General features: G+C 29.0%; 1 protein-coding gene across 50 annotated transcripts in view; it reads left to right on the forward strand.

Annotated features, from left to right (window-relative positions):
• Positions 1-13,083, forward strand: part of LOC147069105 (alaserpin-like) — a 169,768-nt gene that overhangs the window by 52,251 nt on the left and 104,434 nt on the right. For 2 of the 50 annotated variants that reach the window (XM_085951321.1, XM_085951346.1), the window contains exon 9: positions 997-3,537. The exons of 46 other annotated variants lie outside the window; for them this stretch is intronic. In XM_085951321.1, the coding sequence (XP_085807447.1) occupies positions 997-1,133 (137 nt within the window). In that variant the 3' untranslated portion in view covers positions 1,134-3,537. Of the gene's footprint in view, positions 1-996; positions 3,538-13,083 lie in introns of those variants that run through there. 2 more of the 50 variants (XM_085951323.1, XM_085951347.1) reach the window with 1 other exon arrangement.

Genomic DNA, 13,083 nt, shown 5'->3' on the forward strand with positions numbered 1-13,083 from the left:
TTCCATGTTATTCAGAACAATGAAATAAGTTTTCCTTAATAACATCGTTCTTCTTTTTTTTTAATAGGATTTCACATGATGTTGAAATGTCGTAAACCGATCCGTCGAGATAAAGTTGACTTCAACGTTGACCGACCTTTTTATTACGCCTTAGTCGACATGGAGAGAGTTATCATATTTAGTGGATGCCTTATCGTTGCTTAATTAATTGATATCATACATAACTAACTGTCACTATATTCAGAGAAGTGTCCTTGTCGAATTTATTATCATAATATAGTCTTGGTTTTATTTCAATTGGCTTATTTTAAAATGGCAGCTATAAAACACACACGTTCATGCAATTCATTAATTAATACTACACTTACTGCTTATTTGTAATTATTATAAAACAATCAACATAGTAGGGATATTTTGGCAATATGTCCTATCTGACATTTCTCTTGTAATTGATATTTTGCATGGATATGTAGCAAATTAATATCACACAACCATCGTAATTGATCATAAGTGCTCAAAATGTGTGATGCAATAATCCTATTACAAAAAACAAATTTGTCTTATCAGAACATATTACAATATAACACACAGATTTTAACAGCAAAATTTACCTATCTACTACATTTTACGTACTCAAGATGATGATTGATTGAAAATCAAAATTTAAACTAAAAAAAAACAAATTTTAGCTTCATATAAAATAAATGCTTCGGTCAAGAATTTTTAGCTTTCCTGTAAAGTTAGTTATTCCGTAGAAAGCCAGAATGTCTATAATTGTAAAATTGTAATAGATTGTAAAATTATTAAAATTTATGTTTATTTATTAATCACTACTGTTTCCGTATTAGCATATTGTCAGTGACGTCAAATAACCCAGATGTGTCCGGTCCCGTTGTTGTGTTTATGTATTTTTTGCAACCAAAATCAAAAGTTTTTGAGCAGTAATCTTCTCCGTTCTGTTTTACTAATGATCAATATGTTTCTTTGTTTCGCCAGTTATGATGATTGCGATGTGTTGCGCAATGGTGCAACCGCAAATAAAGCCCGTATTTAACGCGGATCATCCATTTTACTTCGCCTTGATCGACGGCGAGAGGAACATCATCTTTAACGGATGCTTTTTGAATCGTTAAACATCCCGATCATATACAACGCACCAAAAAAATCCTAATATTCTTTAACGCACAGTTAAAATGCGCTATTAATTATAAAATTTCAATGGTTACATTATAAACAGACATCAAACAGTTACATCGCATTGAAGTAATTTGTTAGCAAAAATTTACCCAACGACGCCGATCGTCCATTTTTCTTTGAATTGAATCATAAATACAAAAAAGTGTAATTTTTCAATTGTTATATTGTAGATAAACGTTTAAAATGTACATTTAATTCAAATGCTTTATTAGCTTACGAAAAATCAGCCAAAACATATTAAGTAATAATTATTGTATACACTTCAAATTTGATCTGTAGAAGTGTTCTGTTAAATGTTCTATATGCCTACTCACAAAATTATTTAATATCGCAGACGATATAAATAATATGTTCCAATTTCTAGTTAATAAATAATCTTTTTTTTTGTTTCTTTAGCTATTATGGTGGTGGGATATTGCACAATGATACATCAACCAATAAAGCCAATATTTAACGTCGATCATCCTTTCTTCTTCGCATTGATTGACACCGAGAATCGAGTTATTTTTAACGGATGCTATTCATCTAATTAAGAAGCACTGTTATTTGTAATTTGTCAATGGTTATGTTACAATTGACATAAAAAAATTACATTCGATTAAAGATAGCAATAAAAAAATCAGTTAAAATATATTTAGTATTGTTTATACTTAGGTACTGAAGGTTTTAAAAAATTCCGAGAAGAATATTAGTACTGTATTATGTTTTCAGTTCTCATTAACTTATAATCGATTTGTTTCTTTGTTTCAACAACTGCAGTTATAGAGTATTGCTTAATGGCTCGTCGGTCAAAAAAACTAGTATTTAACGTCAATCGTCCGTTTTTCTTTGCATTGGTCAACAGAGAGAGGCAAATCTTTTTTAATGGATGCATGTACAAATAATAGTGTAATCATTCGTCACTTCTAAAATTGTTATATTATAATAATACATTGAAAATTTACATTAAATTGAAATGCTTTGTTAACAATCTAAAAATCAGCCAAAACGTATTAAGTGTTCTATATATTTGAAATTCAATGTTGTAGCGTGTACAAATGTATGTATGTATGTATATCCTCTTCTATGCCGCAATTAGTTAATTGGTAGAATTAACCTAAGAATTGGTGTAATTACGGCGAGTAAGTTCGCTTTCGGCAGTTAATCGGTTAAAAGTCATTATATTCTATATAATTTCACATTTGTGTATTTTAGATTAAGATGGTAGTAAGAATATGCTATCTTAATTTAACTCTGCGTATGCACTAAATGAAGGTTTGATTTTACTCTACTCAAAATTTGAGTTATCTAATAATTACAATATATTTATTTGTTTCGATAGCTGTTCACGTCATGATGAGATGCGCTCCCATGGTCCGCCGTAAAGAAATATTTTCTGCGGACCATCCGTTTTACTACGCCATGGTTGACAATGAGAGGACCATCGTCTTTAACGGATGCTATTTGAATCTTTGAAAATCCTGATCGAATACAATACAACGTGCAATTGAGATTTATAAAATTTTCAATGCTACGTTAAATTGAATTATTTTTTGGCATTTTGAATTTTCCAACCAAGTCCATAATATGTACTTAATTTTGTGTGTAATATTTACTCCGTAAAGTCGTTAATTAAACTCACTAAAATAAATGCCTTAACCTCACTTCTGTAAAATTTTAAGTGTCTGTGCACTTGTTGCTTTATGTCTGCCATTTTAAAAATCATTGATTTCATACTTAACATTAAAAACATTTGATACAGGTTAAACTTATTAAGTGATCGAAAAAAAAAAAATTCTGCATTAATAAAGTTTTAATGTAGAATTAATCAATTGTTGATTCTCAATAATATTTTTTTTTGTTTGGCAAGTTTTCAATACGTCATTTAGAGAGTTTTACTTGTAATACTACTACAATAATTATGTTGTTGATTTATGATGTTTAAAATGTGTTTCGATAAATTGTCATATTCAACTCAACACCGAACAAGACTCTATGACAATTTTTCGGTACGCATTTTATTTATTCATCAGTTTCATAGTAAAAAAAAAAAGTTTTTGATGGCATGGGTTTTGGTGCTAACATTTTACGATGCAATTAATATATTATATTCCTTACGATAATTAATAGCGCATTAATATATTATTTTAACTAAGTAAAGTGGAAACTTGTAAAATATTCCTCAGTTATTCTTACATTGTGCTTATAGTTTTTTTTTTATATAAATTTGAAATAACGAAAAAAACTTTACTTAGAATGCATTTTAGAAATGTTAATGATATTATGTAAACCAAAATTAAGTTTCACTGTATTTTATCAGATATTATTGTAATTTTGTTAAATAAAATTATAAAAAGCAAATCTTTTTTTTTAATTAAACCATCCCACAATCACATTAGTTTTAATATATATTATTTAGATACAAACATTTGTTTTTCGTGAAAACAACGTGTTCTATGAGGGTACTACTTTTTATTTTTGTTAAGGCCTTTGAATGCGTCATGACAAAATTATTGTTAGAACATCAAAATTTTTCATTATCATTAGGTAGGTAATTACGCAACGCAACATGAATTTTTACGAAGGGCAGATACCATGACGTTTATTCCACGTGAAAAATTATGTTATTGTATTGAATACTTTCAGAATTAGGTATTTTTACCATTTAGCACACTAATTTATACAGAATATTGTACAAATGTGACTTCACTCATTAACCACTATATTACACTAGTTCTTAATGCACATATTTACACTGTATACAAAACAAAATAATATGTGTACATATATATATAATATAATATATGTACTTTACTGACACCTGTGGGTCTATTCTATACTTATCGAACACTAAATTGATAAATAGTATCAAACTTAGGGTAGGTTTGTATCAAAATATTAGCACTTATTGTAACAATTACACGAAGCCGGTTTTTATTGTTGCAATAAGCGCGATATTTTAACAGCAGCAAGATAGGTGCTGTTAAAATATAGCACGTATTGCAACAATAAAAACCGGCTTCGTGTAATTGTTACAATAAGTGCTAATATTTTGATACAAACCTACCCTAAGTTTGATAATATTTTTCACTTTATCACTTTAGCGGTCGATAAGCATAGAATAGACCCACTGGTATTAATAAGTAGGTAACATTATTATCAATTGTATATATATATGAAAAGAATATACATTGTAATTAATCCGACATTACTGTACAGTGTATAAAATCTAATTAATTATCTTGTGAACTGTTTTAAAACAATTAACCTAACCTCATTTTATTTGATTACGAGATACTTAAATAATAATAAGTTCTACATGTAAAAATGCTCATATTTTTGCAAATGCAATAACTAATAAGATGTACTTAATTATTTTTACAAGTTATTTTAGTATTTTTGTAAGAAGTTTTGTATAACTTAACTCAAGTATCGTAAACTTAAATCCATTTTGATACAAATTTTCATTAAGGTTATTTTATGAGGGTGGACTTGGCGTGTTGATTTAATCAGTTTGCAACAGACCTTGTTACATTTTAAGCCCTGTGTAGGTTACAGGTTATATTGTGTACTAATAAGGTTAGCAAGTAGATCCGCATCGGATTGTAGAGCTGATGAAAAAAGTACTATTACGTTTAATATTAAATTTCCTGTTGTTTGGTTCTATTTTATCCAGGAGTATTGATAAGATGCAGGAGGTCGATGGTGATTAAAAGAAAGGAAACATTCCGCTGCGATCAGCCATTTATTTTCATAATTTGCAACACCGGCCAAGATATCGGAGAGCAATTGTCGGTGTTTATAGGACGTGTCGGCCATGATACCTCGGCGTTTAATATTAATGATATTGCAACTGAAAATGAAGTTATCGATGATGAGGTTGAAAATATTGAACAACTTCAACAGCATATTGAATTATAAAGACTACGTCTCTATAATACTATTATTTGCTTGTAAAATTGTCATTAATTTGAGAAAGAATGAATCAAATACTACAACAGCGAAAATTCATTAAGTGTGATGGATTTTATATTAAATATATGCGCAGCTAATATGGTTTATTAAAATTGATATTTTTAGAAATATAATACCTACATGTCTATACTTCGATACCGTTTGGATCGTCTCGTCGCTTGTTGTGATTGGCTTATTACACCGATCTGGGTTGCTAGTGTTCAAAAATATGAATAAGTACATAAAAATATGTATTTATGTTGACTTGGTGGCTATGTGGCTACTTATTTCAAATGTTATCTCAAACGTTTAGAGATTGCATTTGGATGTCATGTAGTAGTATCACAATAATTATAGTCTGATCTGGCAAGAATATAAATTTTCTTTCAAAATGCCATTTTCATGACACAGACGATCGTGAGAGATGGAGTCAGCAGAGATAGCATTATTTTCTATAATTTGAACAGGTGTTCGGCTATGGATGATTTTGTATGGTGACAATTATTAAATCAACAATGTTTAAACATTGAAACATGTTGCATACACTTATCTCAAAATAGCCATTGCGGTTTTGTGATAAACAAATATAATATTATCCTAAATTACTGTTAATTGCATTCTTCATGATACACATACCGAAAATGATCGTTTTTATTTGTATTTTGTACAACAATAGAATGTAATTATTAGGTATAAGTTGATAGCCTTTTAGAGATATGAGAAATAAACATATATTATACAGATATACTAATGCTTGTTTGATGCCCTTGATGCTTTGTGTTTCTCTGCAAGTTGTAGAAAAGTTTTGTGTGAATTATATTGAGAATAATACTGTCACTGATTGAGAGAAGGCAAATGTAACACAAATGATGTTACACATGCCTAATCAAAAATTGTTACAATAACCTTATAATGTGTTAATCACTTTCATATTTAAATAAAAATCATTCTTATTTATTGGCCAATCCCTAAAGTGTGATTTATTTGTAATTACAGTAGGTTAGGTTGGGTTGTAAATTAGTTTATATCTAAATATATTGTTCTGGCCCGTAGGGCTGAAGGCAAATCTTTGTCGCTTGAAGCCCTATATCGGTGCGGATCGTCCATTCTTCTACAGCCTCTGCATAGACTCCCAGATTGTGTTCGCAGGAAGATTTGTGAAACCGGACAGTAACGAGACTGAATAAAAAAGTATTATAGAAGTAATTTTACCGACGTTTGTGTTTTTGTATCAATCGTCTACTTTTGTTATGAGTTTCTTTCGTATTTTTCATATTATTTGGGGCGCTGAGGATTTAAGGAGTACATTGCAAAATCTAAAATAGAGTATTAATTCATAGTGCACGTTATTTGTAAATAAAAAAACGTTACCAAGTGTATTTTTGGAATTGTTGAGATTCTGCTCGATAGTTAAATTATTAAGATTTTTCTATTTCCTGAACAATTTACCCAAATGTAGTTCGCCTGCAATCAAAGATTGTTACAATAACCTAATAATGTGTTAATCACCTAAATATATTAAAAAAAATCATTGTTATTTTTAATGGCCAATCCCTAAAGTGTGATTTATTGGTAATCAAAGCAGGTTAGGTTGGTTTGTAAATTAGTTTACATCTAAATGTATTCTTCTGGCCCGTAGGGCTGAAGATAATTCTTTGTTGCATGGGGCGCGATTTCAACGTGGATCGTCCATTCTTCTATAGCCTCTGCATAGACTCCCAGATTGTGTTCACAGGAAGAATTGTGAAACCGGACCTGAGTTATTAATGAGACTGAATAAAAAACGTATTTACCGAGCTTGTTGGATTAGTGTTTTTAAAAAGGTCTCAATCGATTGCTTTTGTTATGAATTCATTTCATATTTTTTATATTAATTGGGGCACTGAGGATTTAAAAAGGACATGTCACAAATGAGCTAGGACCCGTTTTCGTATGACCACATACTCAGGATTCAACTAGATTACCTTTAAACATTAAAAATACTCCTAAACGTGTAAAGAAATAATTTTTTCTTATTTAAAAATTATTGTTGAAAACAGTTAAGTATGTAGAATTAGTAATCGCGTATTTAACTTTGAATTTAATTTACTCAACTCGATTACCTGTATGCACTTGAATCTCTTAAATCCTCGGCTTCTCAATTAGTATTGTTTTGGATTTCGCTGTTTTGTTTTGTTAATAACAATCTTGAGCATTATTTGCTTGGAGTTATCGAATTTTCTCATTTTTTTCAATCACAATAATAACCATATAGTTGTTGGACGTGTCGGACAAGAACTTCTTGTACACGTGTTAAAACTGTGAACTAACAATCCCCTCCAATGTAGCTAATCACACTTCCGTTTTCAAATTAAGAATGCTCCCAAATTTATCATTTCAATTTACGCTCCCGTGGTATACGGATCTGTCAATTTACCTAATTTGAAGTTTTTTATAATAAAATTATGTCTAAAATGATCAGGAGTGATGATAGAATTATTATTAGCAAATTTTTTATTTATTGCGAAGAAGAAAAAGAGTAGCATCTAAAAGGAGAGCCGATAAATTATTTATTTAAATAAGCCTCTAGCTCGCGTTGCCGCCATGACGGGTACGTCACTAGAAGTCTTCTACATGTGATTACAGCAACTTCCTGTTATCGCCAATTTCTTGTTGTCGGACAATGTAGAATTATGAACCTTCCCTTATATTTTAATAGTGTTGATTTAGTTCCAAATTCTTTCAATGTAATTTTGCATCGGTACACTACAGTAGTTGTGTTTTATATGAATGGTGTTGGCATCCTTAGGATTGATGCTGTATTGTCGTATGGAGCCCGATTGCTTCGTTGCAAATCGCCCCTTCTTCTATGGCCTCAGTGTAGACTTGCAGTTTGTATTTGAGGGAAAAATTGTCAACCCAGCTCTGGAAAACTAAACATACATGTAAAATATTACACAAAGCATCAAGTGTACATGATACATAGTAATATTGTATTGAATAATTGTTTCTATACACTAGCAACATTAAATAAGTATACATTTTGTTTGTTTTTTTTTTTTTTTTTTTTAATAAATGTTAGTCAGATAAAAGGTTACATTGTTATGGAAATTTTTTTGTTTTGTTTTTACTTTTATTGTGTGAGCATTTTTGCTTAATCAAGGACATAATAAACACTAACCTCTCTGTTTTTAGTAATTCAAAACTGTTGATTATTGTCAACATAACTTTTCGCCCTTTTTGAGAAATTTAACATAATTGGGTAATTGTAACACATCGTCCTATGCGTAACATTAAAATAGTTAATTGTAACACACATATATTACAAGATTTTAACAGAGATTCAAAGTGCAAAGGGTTCACTGTACTAGGGGTTGCAATACCGGTATCCCAGTATTTTTCGATACCGAAATACCGGTTTTAAAAATCAGACAATACCGACATATTTGGTATTGACAGTGTAAATAAAATGTATGAATTAACATAAAAGGCTTAACTGGACTGTAATATTTTCATCAAATTACGCAATGTCTGGTTTACTTCCGTTGCCCTTCATCGTCCTTGGTGACCAGCAATGACACATGCTATAAAATATTTATATTTTAAAGAGATTTTTACATATTATAATATATTTATTGGTAGATACTTCTGTTTTTTTTCCAATTATTTTACGAATATTCAATAGGAAATACTGAAATACCGGTATTGATATTTTCATTCAGTATTGCAATCCCTACACTGTACGGGTCATTTTACTTTGATTTTCTGAACACGGAATAGTCCATTATTTTCAATCACAGTATTGTTAAATAAAATATATTTTTTTTAAAAATGGAAACATTAAGTACAGAATTTAATTGTTACAATCATTATTATTTTGCCGTCATAACACTATTTAATGGTTTTAACTTCATCATTGTATCGTGGTTGTTTCTCGTTGTTTATGAATGCATTTAATTGTGTTGTCGTGTTCATTTTTTATCATTAATGTGCTGTGTTTGTCCTGAATTGGTGTAATACAATTTTTCTATAATTTCAATTTGAAAAAAAAAAACACTTGAATTACGAAGTACTTATATTATTTTTTCTCAAGATATATATTGGAACCGCACTAATATATTGTATTTTGCACAATTACTTTTAGATACTAATAAATAATTAAATATCATAAGACATTTCCGTCTCATAATTTTATTTTCTTTATTTTTATTTCTTTTGAGAAACACTTTGAATGGTGTTACTCTTTTGTTTACAAATATTGTTTTTGCATTGATTGATATACATGTTACAAAAATATTATCTGTTATAACATAGTATGTCCAATTTTCGTTAAAGTCTTGGGTTGTATAACCACTACACTTACATTATCAAGTGAGATAATAGGTATTAATTGAAATTACATTAACCTTAAAAAATAGCTACACAGTAAGTTAGATTATAAAAACTCTTTCTGACATAGAAAAAAACTTCATTCTAATCCTTAGGAATGATCGCTATGTGTCGAATGATGCCAATATGTATGGAGTTCTGCGCGGATCGTCCGTTCTTCTATGGCCTCCGGGTGGACTCACAGATTGCGTTCAACGGAAGAATTATGAACCCGGTTCTGGAAAAATAATTAATATTAATTTATCTTTCGCACTCTCATGATAAAATTAATGTTTTCACCATGTATTACTGACTAAGTGCTCCACAACCGTTGTAACAGACATTTTCAATTTTTAAGGTTTTTAATCTTATTGAGAAAGGGTCATGCAATTGTTATGAATGTTTGGTTTGACAATACTGTAGGAAATTATATAAATGATAAAAATCCACTTTAATTATATTTAAATGTTTCCAAAATTCACAAAAAAATAATATAATGCAAATATTTCATTCAAAAATAAATATTGCGTAAAGGAAATAATAAAATGTTGTTACAATTCCCTATTTGATAAATTCTATTACACCTTTTTATAGAATGTTCTTTACTTTTATAAATGTGTTCATGTCGTATTCTGTGTATGTCACACTTTTGAATTAAACGCATAGTTCTGTCATTCAGACCGATATATAATCAATCACAACCATTGCCATTTATATCAGCCAACATTCAAATTGTATTATGGTCTCATTTCAAAAATATTTTTCTTTTGTTTTGGTTAGCCATTTACGTGGTCCGGTATTGCGGCAATGTCTTCGAAAATGATGAAAAATATACATTTACTGCCGACCACCAATTCTATTACGCCTTACTTGATCAAGAGTGGAATCCCATCTTTAATGGATGCGTTTCAAACCCAGAATATTAGTAACACTCGAAAACATTGTAATCATAAATTTTAATTGCAAAATCAGATAATGTTTTGTCGTTATATCAGTTTGTTATAAAAATAATATCAGTATATAAATTATAATGTTCAAGTGTCTTTGTTTTGTGATTGTCGCTTTTAATCCACTTATTAACGAGGAATCATCATTATTTCGATTAATTTTATCGATAAAGAAATAAATACATTTCAAAACTATATTATATACTGCCCATTTAGAATTATTTTTAAATCCTACTTAAAAATACTGACATATCATTAATAATAAATCAATATAAATTCATAAAGAACTGATGATTTCGATGACAATTAATAAATAAATAATCTTTCATTATTTAAATTAAAAATTGAAAGGTACCTACATAATATATAATATTATTACAATGTTTACAATTTTTCCGAGAGTTTATTACAAAATTATTATCATAACCTACGAAATTTCACCACGCATTTAATTAATACACATTTTAGGGATACAATATTTTGCACATAGAAATATTTTTTAGCATATAAGAGCAACTGTCTCTTGCATTGTAATATGACACTGGAAAAATTCAAATGCCGGAATCTTTTTGTTACATTATTTACAATACAAGAATATTTATTAGTTTTTACTTGCACTAAAATTACTGATAGCACACAAAATATATATTTATAGAAATGTTATAATGTTTTTAAGATATTTCTTGTAACAATTTAGTTTATTATGCCTTAACTATATTGTTCTTGCCCACAAGATAATTTCCGTTGAAATATTTATAAAAATATATGTACGGCTTAAAATGAGTATAAAATTATACAAGTATTTCATATTTCAAGTGGTATATTTCATAAAATTAGATAAAAAGTTATTGGGAGCATTAGTGTCTAACGATATTAATTGACTGTGTCTCGAACCATGCTTATGTTACTGATATCAATAGTTGTATGAACCCCGAGTTCAAAGGGTTATTATTATTAGCACATAATATTTCTTTTTCCTTTATGATTCAACAGCTGTCATGATGATGTGCTTCTCCGCTCCGTTCATCGCGGATCCAGCATTCTTTATGGCCGATCGTCCATTTTACTTTGCTTTACTGGACACGGAACGGTCCATTGTTTTCAATGGCAATGTTAGAAAACCAAAAGTTGAATAAAATATCACGACAATCCAGAAAGAAGTATATTTCACGTATATTTTATTGTTACAAAAAATATCTAAAACATAAGCCTTGTATGTCAAAATTATTCTGTCCAAATTACCAAATTTTTTTTAACAAAGACGGTATGAAACTGTTAATTTCTTTTTAGAGAATATTGGACTATTTTTAATTAGATTCTGTATTGAAACATGGACTTAGAAGGTTTAGTACTAAAAATCATTGTATTTTATTTTCCTCTACAGAATTATTCAAATATTCAATTTATTCTGTTTTCATAGCTACTCGTGCTAGAAAGACATGCTCGATGAGTGTGAATGATGAGGAAGTCTGGTACTTCAAGGCCGATCGTCCCTTTGCATTTTTTTTGCTCGTCCCAGAGAATACTATTTTATTTGTCGGCAACATTCGAGAAAACGATTTTTCTGAATAAAATAGTAAATATTTTTTTTTTGAGTGTTTTGTTAATATTTTTTTAAATTTTAATTATAGTAACACTATTGAGAAGTATATAGCATATTAGTAACGTTATTCAAAATGGCGTTGATTTACAATCCGATATTAATGTATGATGCATTGTAATCCTAACACCGTCGGGTGATTTTCGATAGTGTTACTACAAAAATTAATACCTGGCTAAATTATTAACCAAAACCGGTTTTTAGATTATTTATGCTTATAATTATTTTTGACATTCTGTCGTTATAGAAACATAAATACTTTTACTGTCATGAAGTTTTTACAGTTTGCTTGTAATTTTAGCAGTCTTTAATGTTTAGTGAGCAATTAATGTGAATGTATCTGCTATTTGGTTATTTTATTGTATTTTTAAACCACTAAAATCCTAAATATTAGATGTTATATTTTTTTTATTCCATGGCTTTTTATGGCGTGAATATGTTGATAAGTCTAAAAACATCAATTCTCTGGGCAGCTATTTGTAAGGTAATTCTGTGATGAATTAGGAATGTTTTTATATTTTAGTTTGTTTAGAATTTACAAGCATTTTACTAAAATTTAAAATCATCTGTCTATATATAATCCAAACATATAGCTTCCATGAGAATTGATGTTTTTAGACTTATCAACATATTCACTCCACACACGGATATTTAAATTTGAATATTTTAGTGGTCAGGCTACTCAATGTGATTCATATTTTTTTACAATGTTTGATTGAAGATTTCAATATTGAATATAAAATATGTTGTGGTAACTTGCTGTATATAAATTAACATCGAACAAGACTCTATAGCAAGTTATCATAGCACCTTTTATATAAATATCAGCTTTAATAAAATTGTTCATTAATGTAGTAGGTAGTATTTATGAAGAATGCATTTAAGAGATAAATGTTATATTAAGTTGCAATATCATTAATTAAACGCCCTCCATCTGTAATATAATATAAAAAGAAATATTTTGTTTGTATTCCTTTGTGGCTTACTGTTTTGAATTTGTACAATAAAAATTAATACAAGCATTTTTTTTTTGTTATTTTTCACCTTGACACACCTAAT

This window comes from Rhyacophila brunnea, unplaced genomic scaffold, assembly GCF_057557595.1.
Source record: "Rhyacophila brunnea isolate RB1 unplaced genomic scaffold, BYU_Rbru_1.0 scaffold_24, whole genome shotgun sequence".
Classification (NCBI taxonomy): domain Eukaryota; kingdom Metazoa; phylum Arthropoda; class Insecta; order Trichoptera; family Rhyacophilidae; genus Rhyacophila; species Rhyacophila brunnea.